The following is a 27,775-nucleotide window of genomic DNA, read 5'->3' as shown; positions in this document are numbered from 1 at the left end:
GGTTGAAATCTAACTAATGAAGGTAACCTCAGCCTTAACATTTGCTGTGCACCATACAATGCATATGTGACATATGGCTATCTTAACAGTATCATAGGCCCCTGGGCAAAGTGGTTCACTGGGCCCCTGTTTTGACAGCAAAACAGAAACATACATAGACATCAGAAACATCATGGGCCCCGGCCAGTGCCCATATGTTAAGACAGCCCTGTCATACGGCTCTGTTACGGGCCATTTGGTATGGGCTTTATAAAAGTAGTGTTAATGTTTGTGATGCACCATCTATTGGAATGATAAATGCAAAACTTTTTATTACTACAAATGTTTGTGAGGCGCCATCTTTTGGAATGACAGAGATATAGCAACCGGATGGACACAGACACACATCCTTTTTTTAAGACAGATAAGTTTGCCTTCCAGCTTTCTCTTTCAGTAATACCGGATTCATGTCAGAATTATGCTATAAAGGGAACATTTCCTATTGTATGGCCATTGTTATGTGTCTATTGGTGGATCTAATGTCATTGTGATAATCATTCTCTCCTTGGGTTCCATTATAGTATCTATTTTCTTATTTAGCTCATCAAGTTAAAAGTTTGAGAACCCCTGATTTAGAGTGCTGGAACACAATGCAACAGTCATAAGTGATGCAACACCCCCTAGATAATTGTCTATGATTGTTGTTTTTTTTTTTTCCTTCAAGGTTTTTGGGCACCACCCTCAAGGTTTGGACTCCCCAAAAGTAAGGGTACACCCAAGACTTCAGCAGGTATTGAATCTGAAAGAAACAACCTACAGAGATGTCATCACGTTCTGCAAAAGGTATGCTGGGTTTGTTACTCTTTTGGAAGTTAAAGTAAAGGGTACTAACGATTAAAGAGGCTTAATGGCTCCACGCTAGATCTTTAACAACGATATTTAAGGATATTGTGTCTTCTTAATCGTGCATATAAATGCTTTAAAACACACGCAAAAGTACAAGTAAAAATGCATTGAATACGAAACAAACGTATTTATTACATTGTAGACAGCTGTGGCTTCCTGTCGATGTATTTTTTTTTTTTTGATGACTCGTTCATTTCCGAACCCCGGCTTTATCAGTTATAACTCAGGGGGCTGAGAGTGAATGGAGCGCGAGTTCACAACGATATTTTTATTATTGAACAAAAGTACTGAAGTAGTATCAAGAATTGCTTGCATTATAACGATCATCTGAGAAACAAACACGAGTATACGAATAAATAAAAGCAGCAGGTTAACACCATGTTTTACTGAGCCCGGTTGGTGTCACGCAAGGTAAATAAAAATAATCCATTCGGATGAACAGAATATTCCATTAAATATCCACGAGGTTCTAATTCCAGTATTTTATGTGTGGGACAAAAAATGTTCGTCTATTTTAGTTTTTTTTTTTTTGTGCTGTGAAGCACACGCCCAATACGGCCTAATTTGGCGCCGCCAATTCACCCTAATCAGAATAATGATATGGAAGGAAAATCACGCAGAAGATTTCGAACCGATGTCGCTTCTCCTAAGACACAATCGCACTTCAAGGTGACAGTATTATCCCGGGATAATAAGGTATACTTAAATCTAAACCTAAATTACTTTTAAGGCATTACCCCACTGAAGCCCTTGATTTTACGTTTTCTTCCAGCAGCCTTTGTGCGCATGCGGACGCAGTGCGTCGTGACGTAATTTTCAGTGAGAGTCGCAGGCTTCCTCTTGCCCCGCCTCACTTCCATGATGGCTGAAGATCCCGGTGGAGCTTATTTTAATTTCTCCTTCACTTTTTCCTGTTTCCCTGTGTTTCTGCTTGTCGATACGACATGGCAGGAGCCACAACCTCGGTAACCGGCTTCATATACTCGCTGACGCCGTCATGCCCAAGAAAGGGATCCGAAAACGGCTGAAGTTCCGGGCCGACGACGTGTGCTCGGAGTCAGGTAATACAAACTGGGTCGGGGACGGGCGGGGGGAGTCCGAGCTCATGGGAGGAGCTGGGTTATCAACAGGGGGTTGGTAACTGTAACACATTATTTGGATGTAATGGGCATATAAAGGTACTGGCGAAAAGAGCATTTCCAAACATTTCAGTTCGCCTTGTTTAGCTGTCGCAAATGCACACATAAACATGCAAAGTGAATCATGAGAAACTGTTAGTTATGCTGGACGAAACTGGTATAGCGAGGCACGCGAAAATGGTTTATAGCCATGTTGTATTGAAAACGGAAAGCAAAGATGAGGACAGATTCAGGAGAAACGGAAGAAGTGGAAGTTAAGAGAGTACGTAGAAGATTTGTAAAGGATGGTCTAATAGATTTACAAAGCGTGCAGGGAATGTGGGATAAAAATGAGTGCAACTAAAGCTTAAGTAATGATTAGCAAGATGGAAACGTCACAGATAAATGTAAAACGTCAACAATTGTAGCAGTAGGAAGAAATGTAAACTCCTTGGAAACTGAATTTCAGAGAAAAGAGGATTGCCGGGTGGAGGAAAAAAATTTATCCGTTGCATACAGTTACGCACAGTGCAGTGTTTAATGAATTGCTAAGTTGCTGAACTTTTTAAAGACCATGTATTAGGAGAATATAAAATCACAACAGTCAACGCTATAAATCAATAAAAACCAATGACCACATTACAACACTATTATAAAAATGTACAGGAAATAAGTAACTTAATATAGGATAATTAACATCAGGGCATCAAGTAGCTCAAGGTACTGTTCTCATTTAGGCTTGCAGATACACTGTGGATAGAACGTCCCGCTTGGTCTCTCTAAAGTGGACTAAAGGGCCCCGTTAGTGTTTTCCAGACCGCATCACAGATAAGAGGCCATCGTTGGAACGGCTGTCATCTCTGATAGTTGTCTTTGCCGTGGTCCGACAGTGCTTGGTGTAGATGTCTTGTAATTTAGAGAGTGCACGCCCTCTGATGCATAAAAATCCAATGCACCAAACTTTGCAGAGCTGTGTGGTCCTGCTGCATGTTGTTTCCCAACCGGGTGGTAGTATTTTATTCAGGATACTTTGAATGATGGGTTTTTAGAAATTCTTCAGGTATCTCGGAGAGCAACCATGAGGTGGTAAGGACATCGCCATGCCGCCTTCACCATGGTGTTGTTGTGCTTGGACCAGGTTAGGTCCTCTGCGATGCAGACAAAGAGGTATCTCAAACTCCTCATCATCTCCACCTAAGTGATATTAATACTGAGGGGGTGGTAGTGCCTTGCTGTTTTCTCCCAAAATCCACAGTCAGCTTACTTTGTCTTGCTGACATTCACGAGAAGACTGTTATGACACCAGTATGAAAGACACTCCGTTTCATCCAGGTAAGTCTGTTCATTGTTGTTAGAGTTCAAGCCTATCACAGCTGTGTCATAAGCAAACTTGACAATGATATTAATGTCATATGTAATTAAGTATAATGGAGGAATCTGAACATAGCCTTGTGGAGCCCCAGTGTTAAGGGTGAGGGATTCTTCTGGGGCCTGTCTTTCAAGAAGTTGAAAACCCAGCATCACAGTGAAGTGTTCAGATGATGGTCTCTGGGCTTGTTTATGAGCTTAGAGGGGTTTATTGTATTAAGTTGTGAACCCTTGTCAATAGGTAGCATTCGCACACACAAACCCTTCTCCTTTTGTTTAGACAGACCAGTACTATATATACTTGAGTGGTATGTGAACTATAATGGATGAAGTTCTGTGGACAGTGAAGAAGATATGTAATTCTTGACTAACCCCTCAAAACACTTCACTGTTATTTATAGGCATTAGTGCACTGGGACGACAGTCATTAAGGCAGTTTGATGGGATATCTTGGGTATAGGGACAATGGTGAATTTTTTTAAAGCATGTTGGTATGAATTGGGTTAAAAATAAATATCATGAATTGTGGTGCAAGCTGATCAGCAATGATCTTCAAACACATCCTGTAATACTGTCTGGACCTCCTGCCCTGTGCCTAGAAATTAATAAGCTTATCAGGAGTTGCTCACAGTGATTGAAGTAATCACTATATTGCCGTTATTATTGTCTGTAGATCTTGCCACATTCACCGGGGATTTGACTGCTCCAATTGTGCCTTTATTTTCTGGGACTGCTAAGGATTTCTGAAGAGGAATCTAAGCATTGACCTTAAAAAGAAAAAAAAAAAAAATTAAAACCTGCATTTTCCTGTGCAAGGTCATGGTAGCGACACATGGTTGTATGGCAAAGCAACTCGTTAAGAGGCAGAAAACTTTGGAGATGTGCTGCTAAAGAATAATGAAAACCTGCTGTACATTAAGTGATGAAGAGGGTTGGTATAAAATATGGTGGAGGATATGAGAAGAAAGTTGACACTCACAAATTATGTCCTGTGAATTGCGGGTGGGAAAATGATGCAACGGGCAATAGAAGAAAGCAGAGAAATAACATGGCGTGATGATGTAAAACATGGGTGTCAGACTCCAGGCTCGGAGGGCCACAGTGGCTGCAGGTTTTCATTCTAACCCTTTTCCTAATCCGTGTCTATTTTCACAGCTAATGAACTCCTTTTCCCTTCATTTTAATAGCCCTATTTTTGAGGATTCAGTCCTCTTAATTCTTTTCTTCATTAAATGGCAGCTAAACAGAAATGAGATGTGAAACAAACCAACAGATGACCAACTAAACTAAGGTTTTAAGCTCTAACCAATTTCACTCTAATCACTTTCTTAATGAGTAGCCAATTCTTGCTGTTAATTAAACTTGTTACATAATTCCATGTGTTACTGCTGCTCTCATTCTGCTACAGCAGACATTAACCAAACTGTTGATTTTCTGTTTCTGATTATTGACCCGAGAGATCAACCTTCCCGAGACCCTTACCTTTCTTTGTTCAGATAATGTGGTTAGCTGGTCACTTGTTTGCTCATTTTGTGCCTCATTATTGTTTTGCTGCTAATTAAGGAAATAGAAAGAACTTAGGGGTTTGTCGAGTTAATTAAAACTAAGGCAAAACAAGTTAATTAGCAGCAAAAACAATGTCACTAATTAAGAAGGTGGTTAGAATGAAAACCTGTTGCCGTTGCGGCCCTCCAGGTGCAGAGTTCGACACCCTGATGTAAAACAATGGTCAGCATCGAAAGAATGGGGGCAACTAAAAAATGAGGCAGAAGATGAGAGGAAGTGGAAAGTTGTGGCTGTTAAACTTCAAATCAAAGAAGGTATACAGGTCAAAAACATTTGGGAACACCTGCCCCTGAAATGGTCTATGACTCTTTTGGGAAAGTAAGTGGTAGATGCCTTTTGATGAATAGAAGCATCTCTGCGTGTTCAACTGTAAGCTTGTTTCTGGTTTCATTAACAATGCGTGTCAGTGTACTACATTTCTCACTTTCTACACTACTGCATGAAGCTGAAAGGTATTTTCTTGACATCTGAGACAAAGTGAGGAACCACAGTTTTACTGACCAGTACTTTTTGTCTGAATGAGAAGCTGTGGTCTCTCCCAGGGAGACTTTTGTCCGGTGGTGCCGCATAATAATTGTGTCCAGCTGCCTCTGTGCCACACAATTCCTACAGCTCCAGCAACACATTCTCTGTGGTTGTGTAGATATTTGAAAAGAACCGATCCTTCTGTCTACAACAGTAAACATTTTTTTCTAATAATATGCATGCCAGTTTTGCGCCCAATCAATAGACGATTTTTGATGCTTAGACATTTTATAATAAGTAATTGAAGAGTTTGTTCCAAAATGCTACATATTTATTTTAGGAAGTTTTTGAAGTCAATGATTGTTTTAATTGGCCATCTTAGAGAAGTAATTCATAATAAATTCTTTAAATTTATTTATACACAGTCATGTTCAGGACACAGATTTGTAGAAATCTATTGCTAACACATGCGGTTTCAAAGGAATATCTATCTGTCTGAGTTAGAATGAGATATATTTCATTGAACAAATTTTTAATAGTGAGTATATGAAACATTAAAATAACAAATTTGGATAGAAATATATCTATCTATCTATCTATCTATCTATCTATTTATTCTCGGACAAAAGCAAAAACAGCATTGCTCAAGTAAAATAGTCAACTTGAACGCAGAGTTATCAGTATTGATGCAGACTTGCATAACCAATAAAACCAACATGTACGTTTTATGTTCAGTGCTTGGTCGTAATATTAACAGTTAATAATAAAACTCTATACCAATAAAACTTTCCATTTTGAAGGGATGAAGCATAGCACGGATTCTACTCCGTCTCATTCTATCAGAAGACGGATGCAGCAGATAGTGATTGGCAAAAAAAAGTACTCTTCTTATTTATAAAAGCACATTTACTTGTAATATGATCTGCCAAAGTTAGTGTTTATGTTAAGTGACCTTTGAGCGTTTCATTGATTAAAGCAGAAAGTGACAACCGGGCATTTTTTGTGTGTGAAACAAACTCTTCAATTACCGAATGCTTGGAAGGTAACGCAACATTTACAGATTAATAAGTGAAAAATATGTAGCATAGTTTAGTGAAGTTCTTTATTTAAGTAAACCACCTTGGCATTTACAAAGCAAACGGTTGCACAACCACATGTGCTGCTTTTACTGAAGGTCATCACATACCCAATTAAATTGGGATACGTAGGTTTGAGGACAGTGGCGAAGCTTATTGTCCTCTATGCAGGATTATGCTAAGGCAAAATGCTTGAAATACCCAAGTATTTTATGTCCAACTGTTGCAGCATCTGCAACACTTTGCTGTGCAAAAAGTTGCTATCTGCAAGCCAGAACGTATGAGCAACACAGGAAAAGCTTGGGACTCCATCGTCATCGATGCCTTTTATCAAATTTCTGGCATTGTCACAGACCACAACGTGCATGTAACTTTTCAGAATGGCCCAAGTGCCAAGCATTTACTGAAATGCATCTGCTATTACCTACTGTGAAATGAGAGCCTCAAACTGCTTTGCATACAGCATAACACGCCAAGTAGCAACTTTCTCATAAGTCCACTGTGCAGTTAAGCTGATGATAGACATTGGACAAACACCACTGCTCCAAATGTCAGTGGTGAAGCTGACAGACATGCTTTTTTTACAAACTCCTGCATCCTTAGTAAGAGGATCACTGTGATGTGGGTATGACTTGGTCTGTTTCACAGTACTTGGGTTCTGTCACATTCAGGAGGTGCCAAAATCCCATGTTATCAACAACTGACAGTGTTTGATCTTTAAGAACAATATACTAAGCAAGCGTTTCTTTTCACTGCCCGTGGGTTATCATTTGACATTTTCCACTGTCCTTGCTAGAGTCTGTTGCAGTGTTGGCGCTGGTGTGTACCACCAGAAGCAATTTCACCATACTCATTCTTAATTTTGCTTTCACATTTTACTGTGTTAGGCTTGAGTTTTCATTGTTAATTATAGGAAAACATCCACATTGCATACCTTTTTAATGTGTTAATAGTACTTGTTATAGGCATTGGTACATTTTTTTTTTTTTTTATTTTATTTTAAACAAGTACATAAACATTGTATTGGACTAAAATACGATACCAGTATCAGAATTATAGCATTTGTAGTTATTCTTGTGAATTCCATAATTTTGGTGGTTATTTCTTTTTTTCTTGTCATCCATACTATGATGATTGAAATGCCGTCATTATTGAATGTTAAACAAATGTATGCTTGCTTGTCACTGCAGCCTTTCTACATTCTTGTTCTTCATACTCGCTGTTATGTTTTTTGGTGTTGTCTGATGCGCTTTGTGGTGATAAGTTTTATTGGAGAATCCCCATGAAGTACTTCATTTCCAAATTTGCAGTGTCTTTTTATAAGTTTGATAAAACTGCAGATTGGTAAAGACATTTTGCTGTGTTTTTGGTAATTTCCAGTAATTTAGCTCACCGATTTTTGCATTACCAGAAATTTTCTGAGTTTTATTAATTTGTCAATCACAAATTGAGTCATTTTGAGGTGAGAATCTGCTGATAGTCTAGTGCAAAAAGGTTCTACCCTCCAGCCGACACATTTCAATCCTAAGCTATAAGTTCCCACTGACTGGAGTGCATGAATGCTGAAATGCATGAAATAAATATAAATACTGGATTTTTCTGTTTCCCCACAAACTGTCATAATTAAAAAAGGGAAGCAATGTGTCTTGCTCTAACTGACTCTATTTCCTTCAGTCTAAATATTCTGTGCATAAGAAACCAGCTAGATACATCCCTTCACTATAGGCTAGTCAAAGTGAAATCTTGCAAACAAAACCCCACATGCACTATATTCAAAAATTTGAATTAAAATTGTCAAAAAAATATTAATCATCATAAGTGACCTCCTCTCATTAACTGCTGTAAATATAAATCTCACAACAGCAAACCTAACAAAGTGATTTTGTTTTTCCATACATATATGAAAACAGTATTCCTACAAAAGAGAATATTATCCTGAAATATCTAGATACTCAATAATTCACTGACAGACTCTGACAGAGTTTTATTATTAGTTTTCATTTTTGGCAGTATTTATTTTTCAGTTACTAGGTAGGAAATGTCAGAATAAATTTAATAAATGTGTGTGGACACATTTTAAGAGAAATCTGAGATGATCGTATCATTCTTTATACGTCTTTCTCCAACCAAAATAAATTCCTTCCTTTCAACCTCCAAACCAACCTTTCTGCCAAGCATGAAGGAAATTTGCAGCAGTGTCCAGTTTTCCTAGCGTAATCGTGACAATTGGCCACGCTTTTTTTGAATGAAGATCACCTCGCGAGAATGACATTGCTTTTGTTAAGCTGAAGCAGTTACATTCCATTAATGCATATCTTATCTGTGATGCAATGATGAGAGTGATCAGTGTTGTGGCTCAGTGGCCTGGCTCAACCCCTGATTCATTTACTTTGAGACAAAGTAGCATTGGCAGACAACTTCCTAAAGGTGCTGAACATGATGGCTGGCTTATTCGTAAGGTAACTAGCTGAACCAACAGTTTACCATATGGCCTGTACTATTCATTGTAGCAGCAATCATGTCATTACATGTGCAGTGCCAAGGGATAGTGGCTGCCTGCTCAGATGATGGCACCTTATGCTTTTCTCTGACTACAAAATGCAGAGGAGAGACACTTCAATGTTGTGCGGTGAGCATTGTAGAAATACTGAAATGCAATTGGCAGTGGCTGGATGCTTCAGGTGGGAGGCTGCTCTACTAGCCAATGAAGGTCTGCAGTATAAGAATTGGATATGTACATGGTTTATTAGAGTAGTCTGTATATTTCAGTGTGAGAACTGGCAGGGTTCCAGGAGCATTTGCGTATGCTTGTTTATTCACGTATGATTGTTTATAAAAGTAAATTGTACAGAAATGTGTTTACACCAAGTTTTATAAATCAGATTTTTTTGGCATATGCATTTTCCTGTTTACCATGTGCATATTTTTGCACTTGGATCCATGAAAAGTTTTATAAATGAGGCTTGTGTTTTTAGTTTACAAAATAGAATAAAAGAAAACGGTAAGTAATTGTAAGTTTATATACTATATATTATAGTAATTATAATAAGTAATTTGTCTTCTGTAAATTGGTTTCTAGTCTATATATTTTTTTATAATTTGGTTTAACTTGGAGTTCTGGTTAAGCAGACCTATCTGACTGATATTTGCTGCATTAAAATATAACTGTTACACAAAGATAGTGAGTGGTGTGTTGCATAATCATGACAGTGCTAGAATAGTAAAACATTTGCTATTGCTCTGTATGAAGCATTACAGCTTCTAAATGTAGAATTTAACTTTAGATTTGTTGATATTTTTATTGGTTCATGAGATCTAGTTTTGTTGTTTGAAATATCTTAATTTTGAAACTCTTAAAATTTTATTGAAAAAGTAGTTAATCTTTACCTTCTATTGCAGTTATTTTCCCTTGTGCTGCATGCCATGTGCTTTCAGTATATAGTATTTTGTATGATTCTTTTTCCTCTGGCAAATGAGTTTGGTCTCCAAAAATGATCAGTTTTAAAGTACTATTGGTAATATGATGTCAGCCATGTACTGTATATGATAAACATGCTTGTTGACTGTAGTTTGTATGATATTTTATCCCTCATCCAGGGTTTAAGAGTTAAATTTGTGAAGACAGTTAAACCAATTAAATTCAGGCTCAGTACTTTGGCAATCTGTTAGTTTTTAAAAGTTGGTTATTTTAAAGACAACAGGGCTGTTTAATGGTGACTGGCTTGCTTCTAAATTTCATTTGTCCATTTTGGTCATTAAAGAGTTCTAAAATCCAATATGTGATTCAGTTATTAGAAGAAATATCGCAGACAGTTCATGATGTTTATTGCCATATGTACGTAGTGCATACAATTCCAACTGAAGTGCCTCTTTAGAATAGTAGACAATATGGCAACAAAAATTTCACAGATCACAAAAAATCCTCTATTTTTTTGAGCTTTATTAATAAATGGCCATTTTCACTTTACTTATCTAATTACACATTGCTAAGTTTGGCAATGCTATTGTCTTTGCCTGTCAGCCATCAATGGATGTTATTGTTTACCACAGCTTGGTTTTACTACAGCAAAGTTAATCTTTAATATTTAAGAACTTAAATGTGCAGTGAACATCGCAACCTCAAATTCATATAACTGAGGAATGCTGATTGATTAGAATGATCCTCAGTCACTATAGAAATGACCATCTATTAAATCCGCCATTTATTTTCACAGTGCCTACTAATAAGCTGTAAAAATCTCTACAGTTCCAAAAAAAAATAAAGATCGACAAAAAGTCTTAAATAAACAAAACTAACATAGATCGCAATTAAGAGGCAACACAACATATACATGTAGATACATAGTGTAACATTTGTAGGTGAAATGAATAGACTTGCTTATTGTCTACTGCTCAGAACTTGGATTTTCTTTTTAGGAGCCTTGATGAACCTGAGGAAAAAAATTACTACCGTACACATTTCACTCCTGAAAGCCTGAACACGGATTGTTATCTCTTGCTCATGGGCTAATCAAAGCATACTACTTAGGTTGTGGTTTTAGTAGCAGCTTTATGATAGCTAAGCAGAGCTGAAACTGTTAACTTTTTTGTTACTATATTAATTTTGACTATTGCTGCATTGATTAAATGATTGATTTTTAAAATGCAACATTTGTGCTAAAGTAAAAGTTCTTCAAAATCAAAGTTTTTCTTGTGCAATGCTCTCCTCCATGACAAAAGTACATAATATATCATTTGCATATAAAAATGTGCAGCCGCAAATTACTAGCTTTAAGGTTTATCTTTTAAATTTTGAAAGCTTTTTCAAAATCAAGAAACAGAAAGCTGAATCCATTGCTAAGTGTAGATAATAGTTGCCTAGTGCATATTATTTGTTAAAGACCACAACATGACCCGAGTGTTTGGCAAGTCAGGTCTCAAAACCCCACAGTACGTAAGCAAATACCACCCCTACAGAAGAAGTTTTTCATATTGTTGAGGACTTTTTTAGATAAGGATTTTGAGCTTTCCAAAGTAGCAGCAGAAAGTTGTATTTATGGCGTTGCTGGATTATCCCCCAAGTGTAAGTGAGTAAGACTTTTCAATGTGTTTTCTTTAAGGTGCTTCCACATCACTGTTGATCTCCCATGACAAGTGCGCTCATTTTGCAGACCTTGCAAGACACTATTTTCTTACCAGATGTGAAACTAAAATGACTCCACATTTTCTTTTGCACCCTATGTACACTTCCACCTTCACAAAATCTTAAAATGTGATTAACTTTACTCTTGGTAAAAGCATAAACATGTAACTGATCAATAACAAAACTGCTTTTTTATCACCAATTATTGACAACATTGATTAGTTGTTGAAGTCCTAAACTAAAACTATAGGACTGAAAGAATATAAGTAGGTTTGATAGTGCCCACTGGGCTTGAATTTCATTTGAGGCAAAGGTGGTTCTCCAGATTATAGTATAAATGACAGTATGTTACTGGATTGAAGGGAAGTTTTCACATAGGGTTTATAGAGAATGATGTGACCAAGTACTAAAAGTTTTATCTAATAATGTGCATGTATTTATTTTACTTAATTTTATTTTTAATATTACGTATAACTGAAGGAATTTTTATTTTGAGTATTGATTTATCTGTGCCACATGAATTAGTGAATAACAAATTTGTTCAGAATATTTTTACTTACACATCTCTAAAGCTGCATTTTTAACAACATATTTTTAAAATCAGATTTGTCAGTAAGTTTTGGTTGTGAGATTTGTTTGCATCAGTATATAGAAGTGATGTTAACCAGATAATATTAATTAAAAGTAATATTTAATGGCGTTCATTCCATGTTTTTGTTTTCAATGATTATTATTTCAAGAAAGTAACAGTATACAGTCAAGCAGATGTAATTTGCTGTAAAAGTTTTTAAAATTTCTTCAAAGTCAATCTAGAAAGAACACCAGGAAAGTAAAAAAAAAAAAAAAATGGATTCAGCCAACACCTATAATCATTCAAATATGAAGCGTCTGAAATTACTAATGTTTTAATTTGCAAAATATCCCCAAGATTAATCCTTTATTTCACAACCCCTGTAAAACAGTCTGCCATTTGTTGTTTTCAAGGTGCCTGACATAAATTATTAGACTTCATTGTCAGTAGTATAGTGAAATAAGGCTTGTTTTGGGAATAGATCTAGTAATAAATTGATATTGTTGCCATAATATGATCAGATGGTTTTAGGCATCATTGACTATAAGCTACTGTATATGTGGCTTAAGAAGCTCCCCATGTAAACAAAAGGAGGACAATGTGCTTATTTATGTTTTCATTATGAAATGGTAGGATATAATTTTTTTTATACATATATGTATTAAATAACTAGATTTATACAATTAGAAATTTTCAATTGTTGATTTTTCTTGATTTTCAAGTGTTCATAACTAATTTCACACCAGTCCATTTTCTGCTCTGTTACCACACTTACTACACATTTGAAATTTGCTTGCAGTTTCTAAAAACTTGTTAATTCCCATTTAGTAAACATTTATACTGAATTTGAGATACATAAGGCAACTGAATAAGAATAGAGAATACACAAACAGTTTTATAGGAAACAACTTACAGTACGTGTTTTTGCAGCAGTATTGTGTTGTGACGAGACGATGGTGAATTATTTTAGTCAAAAGTTCTAAATGCTTACAGATCATTTGTTTTGAAAACAATGTAAAGTATTAAATGAATTGTTTCCAATGGTTATTAAGTAGAAACAAATCTTAGTCATTGCTTATTACTGCATATTAATATCAGTGTGGGTGATTCATGAAATGAAATTACACGTGTACACTACCTACATCAGATTTAATTCAGCATCTACTGTAGTAAATTGGTGTTTTCAACACAGAAGAAATACTGTGCGGTGTAATTCTTAAATTTACCTTCGACTATGTTTTGAGTTTGGATAAAATGTACAGCATATTCAAAATGTAGTGTATAAGAAATTTAAGTGAAATGTGTCATTAGACTGTACTTGGCATCTTCTTACCTAGTTTAAGTGGTCCTCCTTGGCAGCCTGTGTTCAGCATTTTCACAAGTTAATGACCAGATAAATGAGGTAATGTGAGAAGAGTATGTATACAGTATATTTTTCCTAGATTAAAGTGCTATGTTATTTGTTAGATGTTTTTAGTATATTTAATTATTCCAAATGTTCTATTTTGGATTAGTTTTAATATCGTACAAAATATTTTTGGAATGTGTTAGTATATGTTAAAAAAAAAACAATAACATGGATTCAGCCATCTCCCCTAGTGATTAAAATTGCAAGTGTCTCAGATTACTAATGTTGTAATTTGCTAAATATCCCCTTCCTTTTTTGCCTTGTGTATGTGCACTGCCTATAAAACTGTATAGACATCCTCCCCTTGAACTTTTTCATGATTTATTTTAATATTGAATCACAGAGGATTTAGTTTTGGTGGTGTTTTTGTATATGTATGTATAATTTATCTAATCCACACTGTCTCTTTTATTTCAGTTACTGTGGCTGACTATGCTAACTCTGACCCAGCCATTGTGAAGTCTGGGAGGGTTAAAAAAGCTGTTGTAAATGCACTTGAAAAAGAAGGTATGACCCAATTTGTGTAAACTTGACTAATATGTTTCTCTTGAATTTTTTTTTCTAACTCTAACTTTATTCTTCTCATCTGCCTCCAAGGGTGCATCCCAGAAAGACTGTAAATGCAGAGCCCCCTGTATTAGCCCCAAGCCTTTTTCCATTCCAAAGCACTCTATCTTCAAGGGACTGGCCCTGTTTTCTTTTCTGACCCCATGTATTTAATATACCCCAGAAATGTCCTATAACCCTGTCATAATTTGCCAGGCTGGCATTCAGTTGCAATATGTATTAAATTAAATAGGTGTAATGTATTGGCAACCATGGACATTGTTTTCACTGGTCTAAGGAGGTAATTATGTAAGAAATGTATATCCACTAAGAGTTATACTTCTATAGAGTCTTGGCTTTCCCTTTCTTTCCATCATCCATAGGTTCTTGGTGCATTATGATGATTTGCCACTTGATCAGCATGAGCTACTAAATGCCTGGTTGTAGGAAGTAAATAACTGAAAAAGAACATTAGAATCCATGAAACAAAATTTACAGTAGCAGTGGCTAAGTGATGAATACTAATATTATAATGTACACTTGGTGGTGTGGGGAGGGGGATTCAGCCTGTAGACACAATTGTAGGCAGTTTATTTTAATCTTAATACCTGAAAGCCATCACCCTAAACCCTGTTAGACAGAAGCAGTGGAAAAGAAACCACTTCAGTATATCTGTATGTGTAGCTGAATTCCTCTGATTACTATGGAATCAAGCGCCCAGTAAATAGTAAAGAGATGGCCTTTGGTGTTTGCAGTGGCAAACTTCATTTGGTTTATTTTTTGGAGAAAAAAGACTGTTCTTGGGGATTCATGGCATATTTGGATTAAGGATTTGTTGAAATAAGATGGTAAAAATTAAAGGTTTTCTGAATGGACAGTGGTCAGAAGAAGTTAGTTCTGTGTATTATTCTACAGGAGAACCTGCCTTCGTCAAAACATGACCTTACAAGAAATGTACAGTGATTCAGTCTTTTGAGTGGTTCAGAAAGAGGAAGAGTAGTTTACTAACTCTTGCATTATATCATGCTTGGATATTCAGTTGCGGAATTACTTTAAAATAGACATCCTGTATGATAAATAGGCTGCTTTATAATATAGATCACCATTTTTTCCTTGTAGATGTAACTTGGTTAAAAAAAAAAAAATAGTATTTTGTTTTGGTTCTTTAACATATTGTACTATTTGAAAATTAGTTTAGTTTTTTCAGGTTGTTTCTCAATATTTAAGTCACAATTGTTTTGGAATCATTTCTTGGTTTGAGATGAACATGTGTTGTGTTTTTTTTTTTTTTTCCCTGCAGTGAAATTGCTGTGTGGTTTGGAAGCTTCCCAAGGTGCTGTACAAGAGGTGCTGTCCTCTGCTGTGAGTGTAAGGACACAGGACTGTGACAGCAGTGATGAGCTGGACACTGAAGGCAGTGTCAGTGGTGTAAAACTTTCGAGAAAGAAGAAGAGCAAGAGACATATAGGTGAACTCTTTTATGATCTGTTCCTCTGAGACGATAAACTATTTTTTTACGTTTAAGACAGACTTTTTTTTTTTTTTTATCGTTTTTTTTTTTAAGATCGTATATGCTATCTTCCTGACGGAAAGGGAAATTTGGAGGGTGTAGTTTTTATCACTTTATGTTCTGCTTTTAGATTGGTTAAAAGCAACAATAAATAGTTGATATCTGACCTTATCAGGCAAAAATATGAAGCATTTGCAGCAAATCTTGAGAATGCTGCAGAACAGATCTGCACTTGTATTAAAAATCTTCTTTTAATAGACTGCTTCAGAAGGATCAGTTAATGCTGTAGTAAGTATATATTTAAGTCCAGTCTGCGACACTGTGTTCCTTTCTTTGTCCTCGTCCCTGTTTCTTGTTGAGTATTATTAAGACCAGCCTATCTTATTGCATGCATTGGTTTTCTTGTATGGTTTTTTGGTCCCTATGGTTTCTCGATAAATAGATACATGCCTGGATAATCATTCAAACTTTCAGTTGAAATGTTACCAGTTTTATTTCTTTCTTCTGTTTTGACTGTGTTTGGTTAATTTTAAAAGAAGCATATTAAAATTCTTAGACATCTCTTAAGTTAGCAATGAATATTCGGATGTTTTTGTAATTTAATGTATTCTGTAGTTGAGTGCAATGCTAAATTGTTTTTTAATACAGACCTTGAATAGATTCATCAAACTTCATTTAAGTCTTGTCATTTTTTTTTTTGTATTTAATTTGTCCAGTTGTCTATAATGGTATCCATATTTATAAAATCTTAACTGTTAAATGCATTTTCCATTGTATCATTTGTATCTAGTAGAATTTTAATATGCTGGCATACTCCGTGTCTGTTTCATATAGTGAAAAATTGTGTTAAGTTTATGTACTTGGTTGTAGATCAATTTGATCGTAAAAAGGTAATTGCCTCCTTTTCTCTGATCTCAGAATAATGCATACAAAAATTATACCTATTATATGAAGCACTTGTGAAATTAAAAATTGATAATTGAGTTTAATTGGTTTCTTCATTTATTTGTTTAATGTATTTAGAAGATGATGCACTGGATGGCAAAGAGTATCCTATCGATATTTGGCTGCTTTTGGCATCATACATTCGTCCAGAGGATACATGTAAATTTGCTCTGATTTGTAAAAATGCGTGGACTGTCACTTGCACTGCTGCATTCTGGACCAGATTATATAGAAGGTAAGACATTTTTCTGTCTTGAATGTTTAGGCTTGTCTTATAATCTGGAAAATGTTATCAGTTCTAAGATATAAGCATGAGTGTAAGATTGAGAGTACCCCTTTGCAAAGTCGTTTTTTTTTTTTTTTTTTTGGAAAAGTTCTAACTGTGTATTAACTATAGTTAAACCTTTTAAAGTAATGAATATAATGAATAATTTCAATATTTACTGCTCTGTTCTACTAATATATATCCTTTTTTTTATTTGCTCTTGTGTGCTTTTGGCACCATTTTTATTTGGAGACACACTATAAAATAAGGAGTTACTTGTATTTGTCAAACATAGCCAGCTGTATTGGGATTAAAACCGTATGATTACATTTTTATACATTCTGTTCATCTACTACTTTGTAAGTTGCAGCTGTATCACATTTTCAGCATTGTATTCTTTGTTAGTTCAGAATAATAAGTGTGATGTAAAGATTATTTACACATTCAGAAATAAAGCTGTTTAAAAGTGGAATGGATCCCAAATATCACTGCAATGATTTAATTAGATTGAATTTACATGAATATTTAATATACTGTGTGTGTGTGTGTGTGTATATATGTACTTTTCCTTAGTCTGTAGAACATGTTCCCAGAAGATTATTGATGGATTAATTGTAAGACATTATACACTATGTACCGTAGGAAATACACTTTAACATTTATGCAGCAAAATAGGCATTTTTCCCTTTATAGCCCTTTTGAAATCTGCTTCTGCTTATTAAAATTGGTACAAAATGACAGCGACATTCTTTGTCATTTCTTTTTCTTTCGGCTGCTGCCGTTAGGGGTCACCACAGTGGATCATCTTCTTCCATACCTTTCTATCCTCTGCCTCTTGCTCTGTCACACCCATCACCTGCATGTCCTCTCACCACATCCATAAACCTTCTCTTAGGCCGTCCTCTTTTTCTCTTACCTGGCAGCTCTATCCTTAACATCCTTCTCCCAGTATACCCAGCATCTCTCCTCTGCACATGTCCAAACCAACGCCATCTTGCCTCTCTGGCTTTGTCTGCCTACTGTCCAACTTGAGCTGACCCTCTAATGTACTCATTTCTAATCCTGTCTATCCTTGTCACACCCAATGCAAATCTTAGCATCTTTAACTCTGCTACCTCCAGCTCTGTCTCCTGCTTTCTGGTCAGTGCCACCGGCTCCAACCCATATAACATAGCTGGTATCACTGTAGACCTTCCCTTTCACTCTTGCTGATATCTGTCTGTCACAAATCATTCCTGACACTCTTCTCCACCTATTCCACTCTGCCTGCTCTCTCTTTTTCACCTCTCTTCCACAATCCCCATTACTCTGTACTGTGGGTCCCAAGTATTTAAACTCATCCACCTCCGCCAGCTCTACTCCTTGCATCCTCACCATTCCACTGACCTCCCTCTCGCACATATATTCTGTCTTGTTCCTACTGACCTTAATTCCTCTCCTCTCTAGAGCATATCTCCACCTCTCCAGATTCTCCTTAACCTACTCCCTACTCTTGCTACAGATTACAATGTCATCAGCAAACATCATAGTCCACGGGCACTCCTGCGTAATCTCGTCTGTCAACCTGTCCGTCACCATTGTAAATAAGGGCTCTGAGCCAATCCCTGATGTTTTCCCACCTCCTCCTTAAATGCATCCATCACTCCTACCGCAGACATCACCACAGTCTCACTTCCCTCGTACATATCCTGTACAACTCTTACATACTTCTCTGCCACTCCCGGCTTCCTCATACCATACCACAAATCCTTGATGCACCCTGTCATATGCTTTCTCTAGGTTCAGAAAGATGCAATGCAACTCCTTCTGGCCTTCTCTATACATCTCCATCAACACCCTCAGAGCAAACATCGCATCTGTGGTGCTCTTTCTTGGCATGGGACCATACTGCTGCTCACTAATCATCACCTCACTTCTTAACCTAGTACTACTCTTTCCCAAAACTTCATGCTGTGGCTCATCAATTTTATCCCCCTGTAGTTACTACAGTCCTGCACATCCATCCCCCTTTTTCTTAAATATCGGTACCAGTGCGCTTCTTCTCCTCTCCTCAGGTATCCTCTCACTTTCCAAGATTCCATTAAACAATCTGGTTAAAAACTCCACTGCCATCTCTCCTAAACACCTCCATGCTTCCACAGGTATGTCATCTGGACCAACAGCCTTTCCATTTTTCCTTCTCTTTATAGCTTTCCTTACTTCATCCTTGCTAATCTGTTGCACTTCCAGATTCCCTATCTCCACATCATTCAACCTCTCCTCTCTCATGTTCTCTTCATTCATCAGCCTCTCAAAGTACTCTTTCCATCTGATCAACACACTCTCCTTGCTTGTGAGTACATTTCCATCTTTATCCTTAATTACCCTAACCTGCTGCACATCTTTCCCAGATCGGTCCCTCTGTCTAGCCAAACAGTACAGGTCCTTATCTCCCTCCTTAGTGTCCAACCTCTCATACAACTCATCATACGCCTTTTGTTTTCCCAACTGTCTGGTAATTCTTCACTGCCACCCAGTGCCTGTCTCACCTTCTCCCTAAACTCAACCTTGCAGTCTTCCTTTTTCAACCTGCCATTTGATCCTTGGCTCTGTCCTCAATCTCTTCCTCTTCTTGATCTCCAATGTCATCCTACAAACCACCTTCCTGTGCTGTTTATCTACACTTTCCCCTGCCACCACTTTGCAGTCTTCACTCTCCTTCAGATTGACCCTTCTGCATAGGATGTAATCTACCTGTGTGCATCTTCCTCTAATCTTGTACATAACCCGGTGTTCCTCCCTTTTCTTAAAATGCGTATTCACCACAGCCATGTCCATCCTTTGGGCAAAATCCACTATCCTCTGACCTTCTTAATTCCTCCCCTTGACACCATCCCTACCCATCACCACCTCATATTCCCTTCACCAACATGTCCATTGAAATCTGCTCCAGTCACCACTTTCTGTCCCTTGGGTACACTGTTGGTTTGTGCATACCCTGTGGTTACGTTCGTGACATTCTATGTCCCTATTTTGCTATTTCTTTCCTCTAAATGTCTGTATCCTGGAATAGCCCATATATTTGCCATGGTCCAAGTTCAGATAGTATTTTTATTCCTATGATACATAGCATATTTGTTTTGCTGTTAGATGCTTCATTTCCAATTTTTCACTGCCCCTTTAAAAAATATTACTACTTGTTTTTTTATCATGATCAGTACTTGAAGTAGATTGGTTTATTTTATTGTTGTAATGTAATATTTTCAGTATTCTTTACTAAGTAAAGTACACTGCATTTCCTAATCATAATGTATCAGTGTTTTGTGAATATTTTTACATCATGTGAAGTAATGCAACGCAAGCAAATATATTAATTAAAAACAAATGTATACCAAGATTGTTAATCAAAATTGTATGGAGTGAGACATGTTTTATATCTGTTTTTCATAAGTAAGTTTTTATCTTGCTGCATTTTTTACTATACTGTATATTGAAATATTTTTAATAGCCAAAACTGCAGTTTGAGTAAACGGGGCTATAAATTGAATTGTGAGTGCCAATTTTGAGTTTTTTGGCATGATAATAGTTGCACCAAAAAAGGTTCATGCAGAATCTAAAGAAATTATTTACTTTACATGTGATAGATTTTCGTACTATATTTAGATAAATTCTCATTATACAGAGTTTCTAGTCACCTGGATTCACTAACCACAAAATGCATAGATATTTAACGTGACACATGCAGTGTGTACACTGACAGCATCTAACACAAATTGGCTGCACAAAATATTTTTGTTAACAATATCTTAGAAAACGTATTAAGGATGTATACTGCTGAGGAGGTGGGGGAGAATTATTTAGTTAACATCATATACTGGGCCACATTGAACAGAACCATTCAAGCAAATAAAACGTGGACTGGATGCTATTTTTTCAGCTTGTGTCCTTACTCTTGTATCTTACAATTCCTTAACTAATGGCTGCAACCAGCCTTTCTGCTGTCATAAAAATATATTGTAATTTTTTCTTTTCTTTTTGGATAGGCAGGAGCTAAGCTTAACCTTGCAGAAGTATGAGTAGTAAGAATGTGTTTAGTGGTACCTCTGTAAGCCTGAGTTAAAATTGGCTGAGACTATTGAGACTTTTTTGGTACTGGGTGCAAGAACATATTTTCCTTAGCTGTACTTTTTTTTTTTTTTTGAAATTGTGGCTTTTAAGGACTCCATCACATCTTAAAGCTATGTCATTACCTTTTTAGAGGGAGATGAGGCTTTGCTTGCTTCTGGAAATCAATCCATATCTTGGCTGTTTTTTATGCAATTTACAACTTATCCGCTTTGCTGATTTTTTTCTTTTTTTTTTTTTTCTGCTTAGGTGTCTAATTTTTACATATCTTCACTTTTATACTAAATCGTATGTAGCCATCTTACTCTATTTAAGCAGTGCTTCTATACCTTATTTATTTTTCTTTTCAGGCATTATAATATGGATGCTCAATTGCCAGTACGTTTGCAGCCAGACTCTGTTGGAAAGATGAGATGTCTCCGTGCTTGTGTAATCCGTTCTCTGTTTTTTATGTATGAGCCATTTTGTACTCGTGCTACAAAAATCCCTTTAATACCAGAGTCCACTCCTACAAGTTTGCTGAATTCAAAGGTAAAGAAATACAATTGTAGAAATTTGACTGCAATCAATGTAGTCATGAAATAAATTTACCTCCTAAGTTGAGCTTCCAAATTAGAGTAATGATAATGTAATAAATAGCAAATAAAATCCGGCAATTTGATTTTATATTTTTCTTTTGAGAAATATGATCTGTAATAGCACTTTGCTGAACCATAAGCAAAATTTTCAGTTTATCAAGATGGCGTATAATGTAAGGAATATGAATGAGGAAAAAAGTTTATAAAGTCCTTTTGAGATTACTTAAGGGTCTTTAAAAGCCAGTTGCGCAAAGATCTATCAGATATTGGCTGTTTTTGGGAATATTTGTATGTGAAATTTAATCATCTTAATATTGAAAGGTACAAAGATGTATGTTTTTTGAAGCCGCCTTTTTAAGATAGTAAATATTTTGACTAGTTTTGTGTTGTGTGATATTGAGGTGTCTAACTTGTGTCCTGGCCATTTCATGCTCAGAGCAAATGAAGGGCTGACTAGATAACTTACTACATACAATAGCAGTAAGAAATTAGAAGTCTGTCAGAGAAATTTTTTTTAAGGGATGAGGCTCAGTGATTGTCTAAAAAAGCCAAGCATACCCTTAAATGAATGTGCAGAGGTTGGTTGCATCAGTTGCCCAGTTTCAAAGCATACTTTGGGGTGGAGAGGATTTGTGGCAAATATTCCTTAATCGATAAATTTATCCTTACTTGCTCTGCATTCACTTATTTCTTAATACGTTTCCTGTGCTCTTTGCAGGAAACCGGTATCACTAGAAATTATGTCGTATATCTTTATCTATTTTACCTTATGTTTTACTTATGCTTTGCTAAATGTGACATAGCTGTTCACGACTGAAACAAAAATTACTGGCAGTCTGGAGAGAGAGAAAAAATCTTTTTATATTAAACATGTATTTTTGTTTATAGTGTTTGCTGTTTTGGGTCAACAAAGTTGATGGCAACAGATCTGAAACAATGTGGGAGTTTAATTTTAAATTTATGAAGCAGGTAAGTCTCCAAAAATTATTTGAACTTTTGCTTGTAGTGTGTGTGTGTGTGTGTGTTTGTGGTGTTTTTATTTTTTTTTTCCCTTACAGAATGCGGTTTTATTTTAATTATTTAATTTTTTTCATTGACCAATTTCTGAACAAGTGCTTCGAGATATTGGTAGTTTTTAAAACTAACAAACAAGGTTATTCTAGTTTTGCATTTTATATTAATTTTTAATTCTGGATTTTTTCTGAAATCACTTGGAAATATATATGTAAGTTTTATTAATTATATTTAAAGAGCCACTATGGAGTTCAGTTTTGTGTCACAATCAGACAGAACTGTACACTGTCGGTAAGTGGGCCGATCACAAAAGCCGATCGTTTCACCCTAAGTTTTACTATCATTTTGTAGCAGTGCTCCTTTACTCAAGATATTAGGGTAGTGTGTTTGTTTGTTTGTTTTTGTTTTTTTTGTGCAGCAAACTGCAAGCCGAAGCTTGTTTTAACAGTACTGACTTCCGTATAGCAGAGAGCGAGAGGTGATTGGAATATTAGTCTATGTTAAAGAAAGTGGAGTAGTAAACTCAACTGAGAAAAATGAATCAGTGGAGTCGTCCTCATGTGCTGTTAGACAGTAGCAAGGAATTTTAGTTTCAGTTTGGACCATGTTGTTAAGTGCATCAGCTTATGTATTGTAAAATGAATTAAAGAGAATTTGAAATTGCTGCTTAGTAAACAGTAGGCTTGTTAGCTTAACAGCAAATGTTATCTTTTACTTTATGTCCCCTACATATGACCCTTCAAGTTACAAACTTTCAAAGATGCGAAAGTGCATGTCCAACAAATTAAAAATTTAAATAAGTAAAAAATGTAAACTTGTGCATAACTTCAAATTCCACAGCAGCATGAAAGTTAACTTGCGTGTCTGACTCTAGGAGAAGTGTAAGACCCATGCTGCTATTTACATTCTCAGTCACGTGCGTGCATCCTCTACAAGTGGTTGTGCTTTGGCTGTATCTCTGTTAACCATGAGTTAACGAGCTTTATTTCATGCCCAAGATCTCTGCAATTAAGCATGTTTGACAAGAACATGGGGGCACAGCTGGAAACTTGTTAAGGATAAGTTCTTCTTGACTCCGATGATGGCATTAACGTGCCATACAAAACCAAGTAGTCTGGTGGAGCACGGGCACAATAGGGACCTTTAGTTGGATCTTGTGAACAACTTGTTCTCGTCAACCTGTCCTAATAGACTCTAATGTATGAAACCCTTCGATATGAGCATCCCATCAGGAATACCGAAGGCTTTTATTTTGATAAACTCAAACAGGAGTTCTACAATTTTTTGTGTGTGTGGTGGGGTTTTTTTTCTCTCTTCAAAATTTAACAATATTAAGTGGTACTCAGTAGGTGTTGAGTGATTGTGCTATCCGATTGCTAACTTTGTGTGTGGCATCCAGAAGTGGACTTGAAGACATTCATGTAGGCTCGTTAGCTAATGGTGAGCGAGTCTATTCTAGCGAGATCACCTAATGAAAAAAATGGGAATAAAAAATAACTTTCAGTTGTTTGCTGTTAAAATGCACTAGAAATCTTTAACTGGACAATAAATATTAACTTTTAAAAGCACTTCCTTGTGTACTGTACAGTACCAATACTTTTTCAATAGGATTTGTTGAGAGGTAGGTTAGGTCTGCATATGTAGGCTACTTGATGGCATAAATGGCAATCTCATTTGATGGAAAACAATGGAAACAAATGTGCTTTTTGTTGTTTATTGTTCAAAAACAAAAGAAATCTGTAACAAAATACAAATTAACTTTTAAAAGTATCTTATGTACAAATGGACTTGTGAACACGCGCTAAAACGGAACTGGCCCATATGTTGGGGATTGGTGACTATCACCCACCTATACCTGTTGCAGTTTTTAATGCCCATACCCATCCATATCCACAGCAGTGTGGACATACATTTATTCATCCTATACCTTTTACAGTAGACTTCAATTTTTTGAAAAAACTGCTTGTTATTACTTAATGAGTAACAATACATCTTGAGTAAAGTATAGATGACTGTGTATAAAATGTATTGTTCTAGCTATGTTACCCAGCTTTTCACAGGAAAGTTTCTAAGACCGTATAATGAAATGAATGTTTTAAGCATTGTACTGAAAATAATCGGTGAGAAGAAATTATTTTTCTGAACTACAAAAATCCCGTTGGACAATGGAAAGCATCTGTGGATGTGGGGGCGCTTTGACCAAATGGGTGCTGGGGATGGGGTGGTCCTTGGTGGTGTTGGGAAAGAGATTGCATTAGAACTGTGTATTAAAGGAAATTACCAATAGCTGTATTCGGTAATATTACAAAGGTGATTTAAGGTTGATTCATTCAGAGCTTAAAAACTGGTGCAAATCTCAACTCTCCATTAGCATCAAAGCGTAAAATAAGTACTGCCTTCATTACACAGTTGCTTGAATAAATATGTACCAATAAAAGTTACAATCTATTTTTTTCTTACTCAAAAAGCGTCTGTTTTCTTCTTATCACATTCTGAATAAAAGTATTTTCATCAGCTGTAGGAAAAAAATCACACTTTTTGTTTTTGTTTTTTTTTTTAAACTACAGAACTCGCATAACGCTGATAGTTGATTGGTATTTCAAATTTAATGACGATATGCAAGTAGACAACAGTGTTGCCTTTTTTGAAAAATGCAAGGCTGTGCACAGATTAAAAAAAGTAGTGTAATCAGTTTATCTCAGATTTATTGTCACATAAGGTGACATAAGGTAGATGTATGCTTAGCTAAATGTATCATGCCATAACTGTCCATGTGCCTGAAATATTTGGGTTGAAGAGTTAGGATATTTTGGGGTTTTATAAAAAGAAAGTGCTTAAGAGTTAGGCGACACCACATAACTGTATGCACTGGTTAGTTGTTTTCTAATGTTTAGTGAGCACTTGATGAATATAACAGTGTTTTTTTGGTTTCTATGTATCTCTTATAATGATTAAAAAATTGTATGCATTTTTCTTGCATTAATAATTAAAGAAAGAAAAAAATTGTTAATATTCCTGACAAGAAATTGTATATGGCAAATATAGAGAATAATCATTATTGTTCAGGAGTGCTAGTCTGTAGTATGCTCATTTGACAGAATTGTGTAGCTACTGGTAACCCTTTGAATTGATGGAAGTGGTTGAATACAAATACTTTCTTTTTAAAATGGCTATCACAACAAATCAATGTGTTTATTTTTATTCTATAGCCTCCAAAGTTTAAGAATGGCTGTCACAATGGACTACAGTTTCCCTGCAAATACCAAGATGTTCATGCTAACCCAGACCAGGACTGCTATCTATTGCAAGTTACAACACTCAATTTCATTTTCACTTCCGTTGTAATGGGCATGACCCTGGCATTGGTAAGATTACTACATTTTAAAATTGTTACTAGTCAGTTTTAACTTTTTGACCCCCTAGTGTAATTTCTTTTTAAAAAATATTATACTCTAACATCATAATCTGGAACTATTCTTTGTCAGAAGCAATATTTTGATTTTTAGTAAACTTGGCAATTTTTCAGGTATGTGCCGTTTTGACAACTTTGCAGTTAAGCTGTGGAGGTTCTAGGCTGTAGTGCATAAGACAAAACCAGCACACTTTTTTTATTTTTTTTTTTAATATCTTGGGGGGGAGCCTAGAAAATGTTTTACACTGTATAGTAATCAACAGGATTTTAATGAATCTCAGATTCATCTTTACAGTCAGTTATTTTTAATGTTTATTTTCTATTAAATGTTGTGCTAATATTAATATGCAGTAACTTTGAACAAACAAATTCATGCAGTGTGCATAAGCTATTAGGTAACTTGTTCTGTTTTCAAAATATGTTGATTTGTGTTTTTCCGAATATAAATGATTCATAAGCTTGAACCAAAAATTTTGAGTTGCAGATTCTAAAGAAGATTTTTAATTTGTATTATAACTTGGAGCAGTTTTGACCATTTTTTTATAAAGGGGTTCATCTAATTTTTATTCCATGTCTGACATTTTTTAACTTTATTACATACATAGATAAGTGTAGCCTTATGTAAAATATGTAGAAGTTCCTTCTAAATTGTTTGTCGGGAACTATTTCTTTTTCTGATGATGTCACTTTTTAATGTCTTTGCAGTTTACAATAAACGTGAGCACGGATATGAGGCATCATCGTGTGCGACTTGTTTTTCAAGACTCCCCCATCATTAAAGGCAAGAAATCCCGGAATGATCTAGGTGTCCAAGTGGTTCTTGATCCTGTACACAGTGTCCGTCTCATGGATTGGTGGCATCCTCAGTACCCCTCTTCTGTTAATACTTGATAACATTTCAAGAAGTCAGCAGGAATATGATGCTGGATCATAAAAATTGAAGCTGAAGATTTTTGCTGAAAACCCTGCCAGTTTGGCTGTAATTTGAAATTTCATAACATTGAAAAATTGAGCAACACTTGTTGACACTGTAGAAAAGCACTTTTCAGGATTATGATGAAATTTACATATGCCCATTATGGTATTTCATTATATAACAGGGTAATCATGGAATGCTGTCATTATTATTTTATTGTAATGATTCTAATGTATTTCATCAATGTCTGATCACACTGGAAAATGGTGCTGTGATGCATGGATGTCTCCTTCTCTTGCAATGACCTTTAATTATAATTTATCTAATGTTTTCATAATGTTAGCAAAATATTTGTGATCTCATGAACCCTAGAGTTGCAATGAATAGTTGGCAAGTGTAAAGAGTAATTTTTCATATTTCACATTATGATGTTTAGTGAGGGAGCTGTCAGGGCCTGAGAAACATTATTATTATTATTATTTCCTTTTTTCCCCATCCTCACCTCTGTCATCCAGTTTTCAAGACTCTCAAATGGGGAATGCCTGCGCCTGCCATAGTTTTTATCCGAGTATTCATGTCTCCATTTTTTTCAATTTAGCTTTGCGTTCACTTCTGTTCACTAACTTTTTATATATTTAGTGTTAATTCATGTTCTGGATGATGATGTGGTATTTTCTGAAGACCCACAAGTATACTCATTTTTACAAATTTGTTCTGATTTCACATTGTCCAATTACTGATTAAAATTATGTTTTGAAATGCATATTTTTCAGATGATGGTGATGATTAGGTTTCTTTCAAAGAAAAAAGAAAGTACTCATTTTAAAGTTAAGGAAAACAAGAGGAATCTTTACACTCTACCACTATAAGGAAATCATTTCTGTTTCCAGGTACAAAGGAAAAAAA

General features: G+C 35.7%; 1 protein-coding gene across 3 annotated transcripts; it reads left to right on the top strand.

The window, feature by feature from the left end:
* Positions 1–614: 614 nt before the first annotated feature.
* On the top strand, positions 615–27,775 carry tmem183a (transmembrane protein 183A). 3 transcript variants are annotated; one of them, XM_039749360.1, is made up of 8 exons: positions 615–822; positions 13,997–14,086; positions 15,426–15,593; positions 16,659–16,815; positions 21,300–21,480; positions 22,416–22,496; positions 25,751–25,906; positions 26,659–27,775. In XM_039749360.1, the coding sequence occupies exons 1-8, from the start codon at positions 801–803 to the stop codon at positions 26,842–26,844; spliced, it is 1,041 nt and encodes a 346-aa protein (XP_039605294.1). In that variant the 5' UTR covers positions 615–800; the 3' UTR covers positions 26,845–27,775. The 3 variants fall into 3 exon arrangements, with proteins under 3 accessions (XP_039605294.1, XP_039605293.1, XP_039605292.1); XM_039749359.1 differs by lacking the exon at positions 615–822 and adding an exon at positions 1,728–1,946 and having other exon boundaries at positions 16,662–16,815; XM_039749358.1 differs by lacking the exon at positions 615–822 and adding an exon at positions 1,729–1,946.

The sequence above is a fragment of the Polypterus senegalus genome, chromosome 3 (assembly GCF_016835505.1).
Source record: "Polypterus senegalus isolate Bchr_013 chromosome 3, ASM1683550v1, whole genome shotgun sequence".
In the NCBI taxonomy this organism is placed as follows: Eukaryota; Metazoa; Chordata; class Cladistia; order Polypteriformes; family Polypteridae; genus Polypterus; species Polypterus senegalus.
The sequence above is the reverse complement of the archived record's forward strand: the minus strand, read 5'-3'. Positions and strand labels throughout refer to the sequence as shown.

Excerpts from the sequence above, each read along its gene's own strand:
- tmem183a (XM_039749358.1), top strand. The coding sequence starts at position 1,883 with ATGCCCAAGAAAGGGATCCGAAAACGGCTGAAGTTCCGGGCCGACGAC. Across the intron at positions 1,947-13,996 it reads CGACGTGTGCTCGGAGTCAG|TTACTGTGGCTGACTATGCT; the intron begins GTAATACAAACT and ends CTTTTATTTCAG. Across the intron at positions 15,594-16,658 it reads GAAGAGCAAGAGACATATAG|AAGATGATGCACTGGATGGC; the intron begins GTGAACTCTTTT and ends TAATGTATTTAG.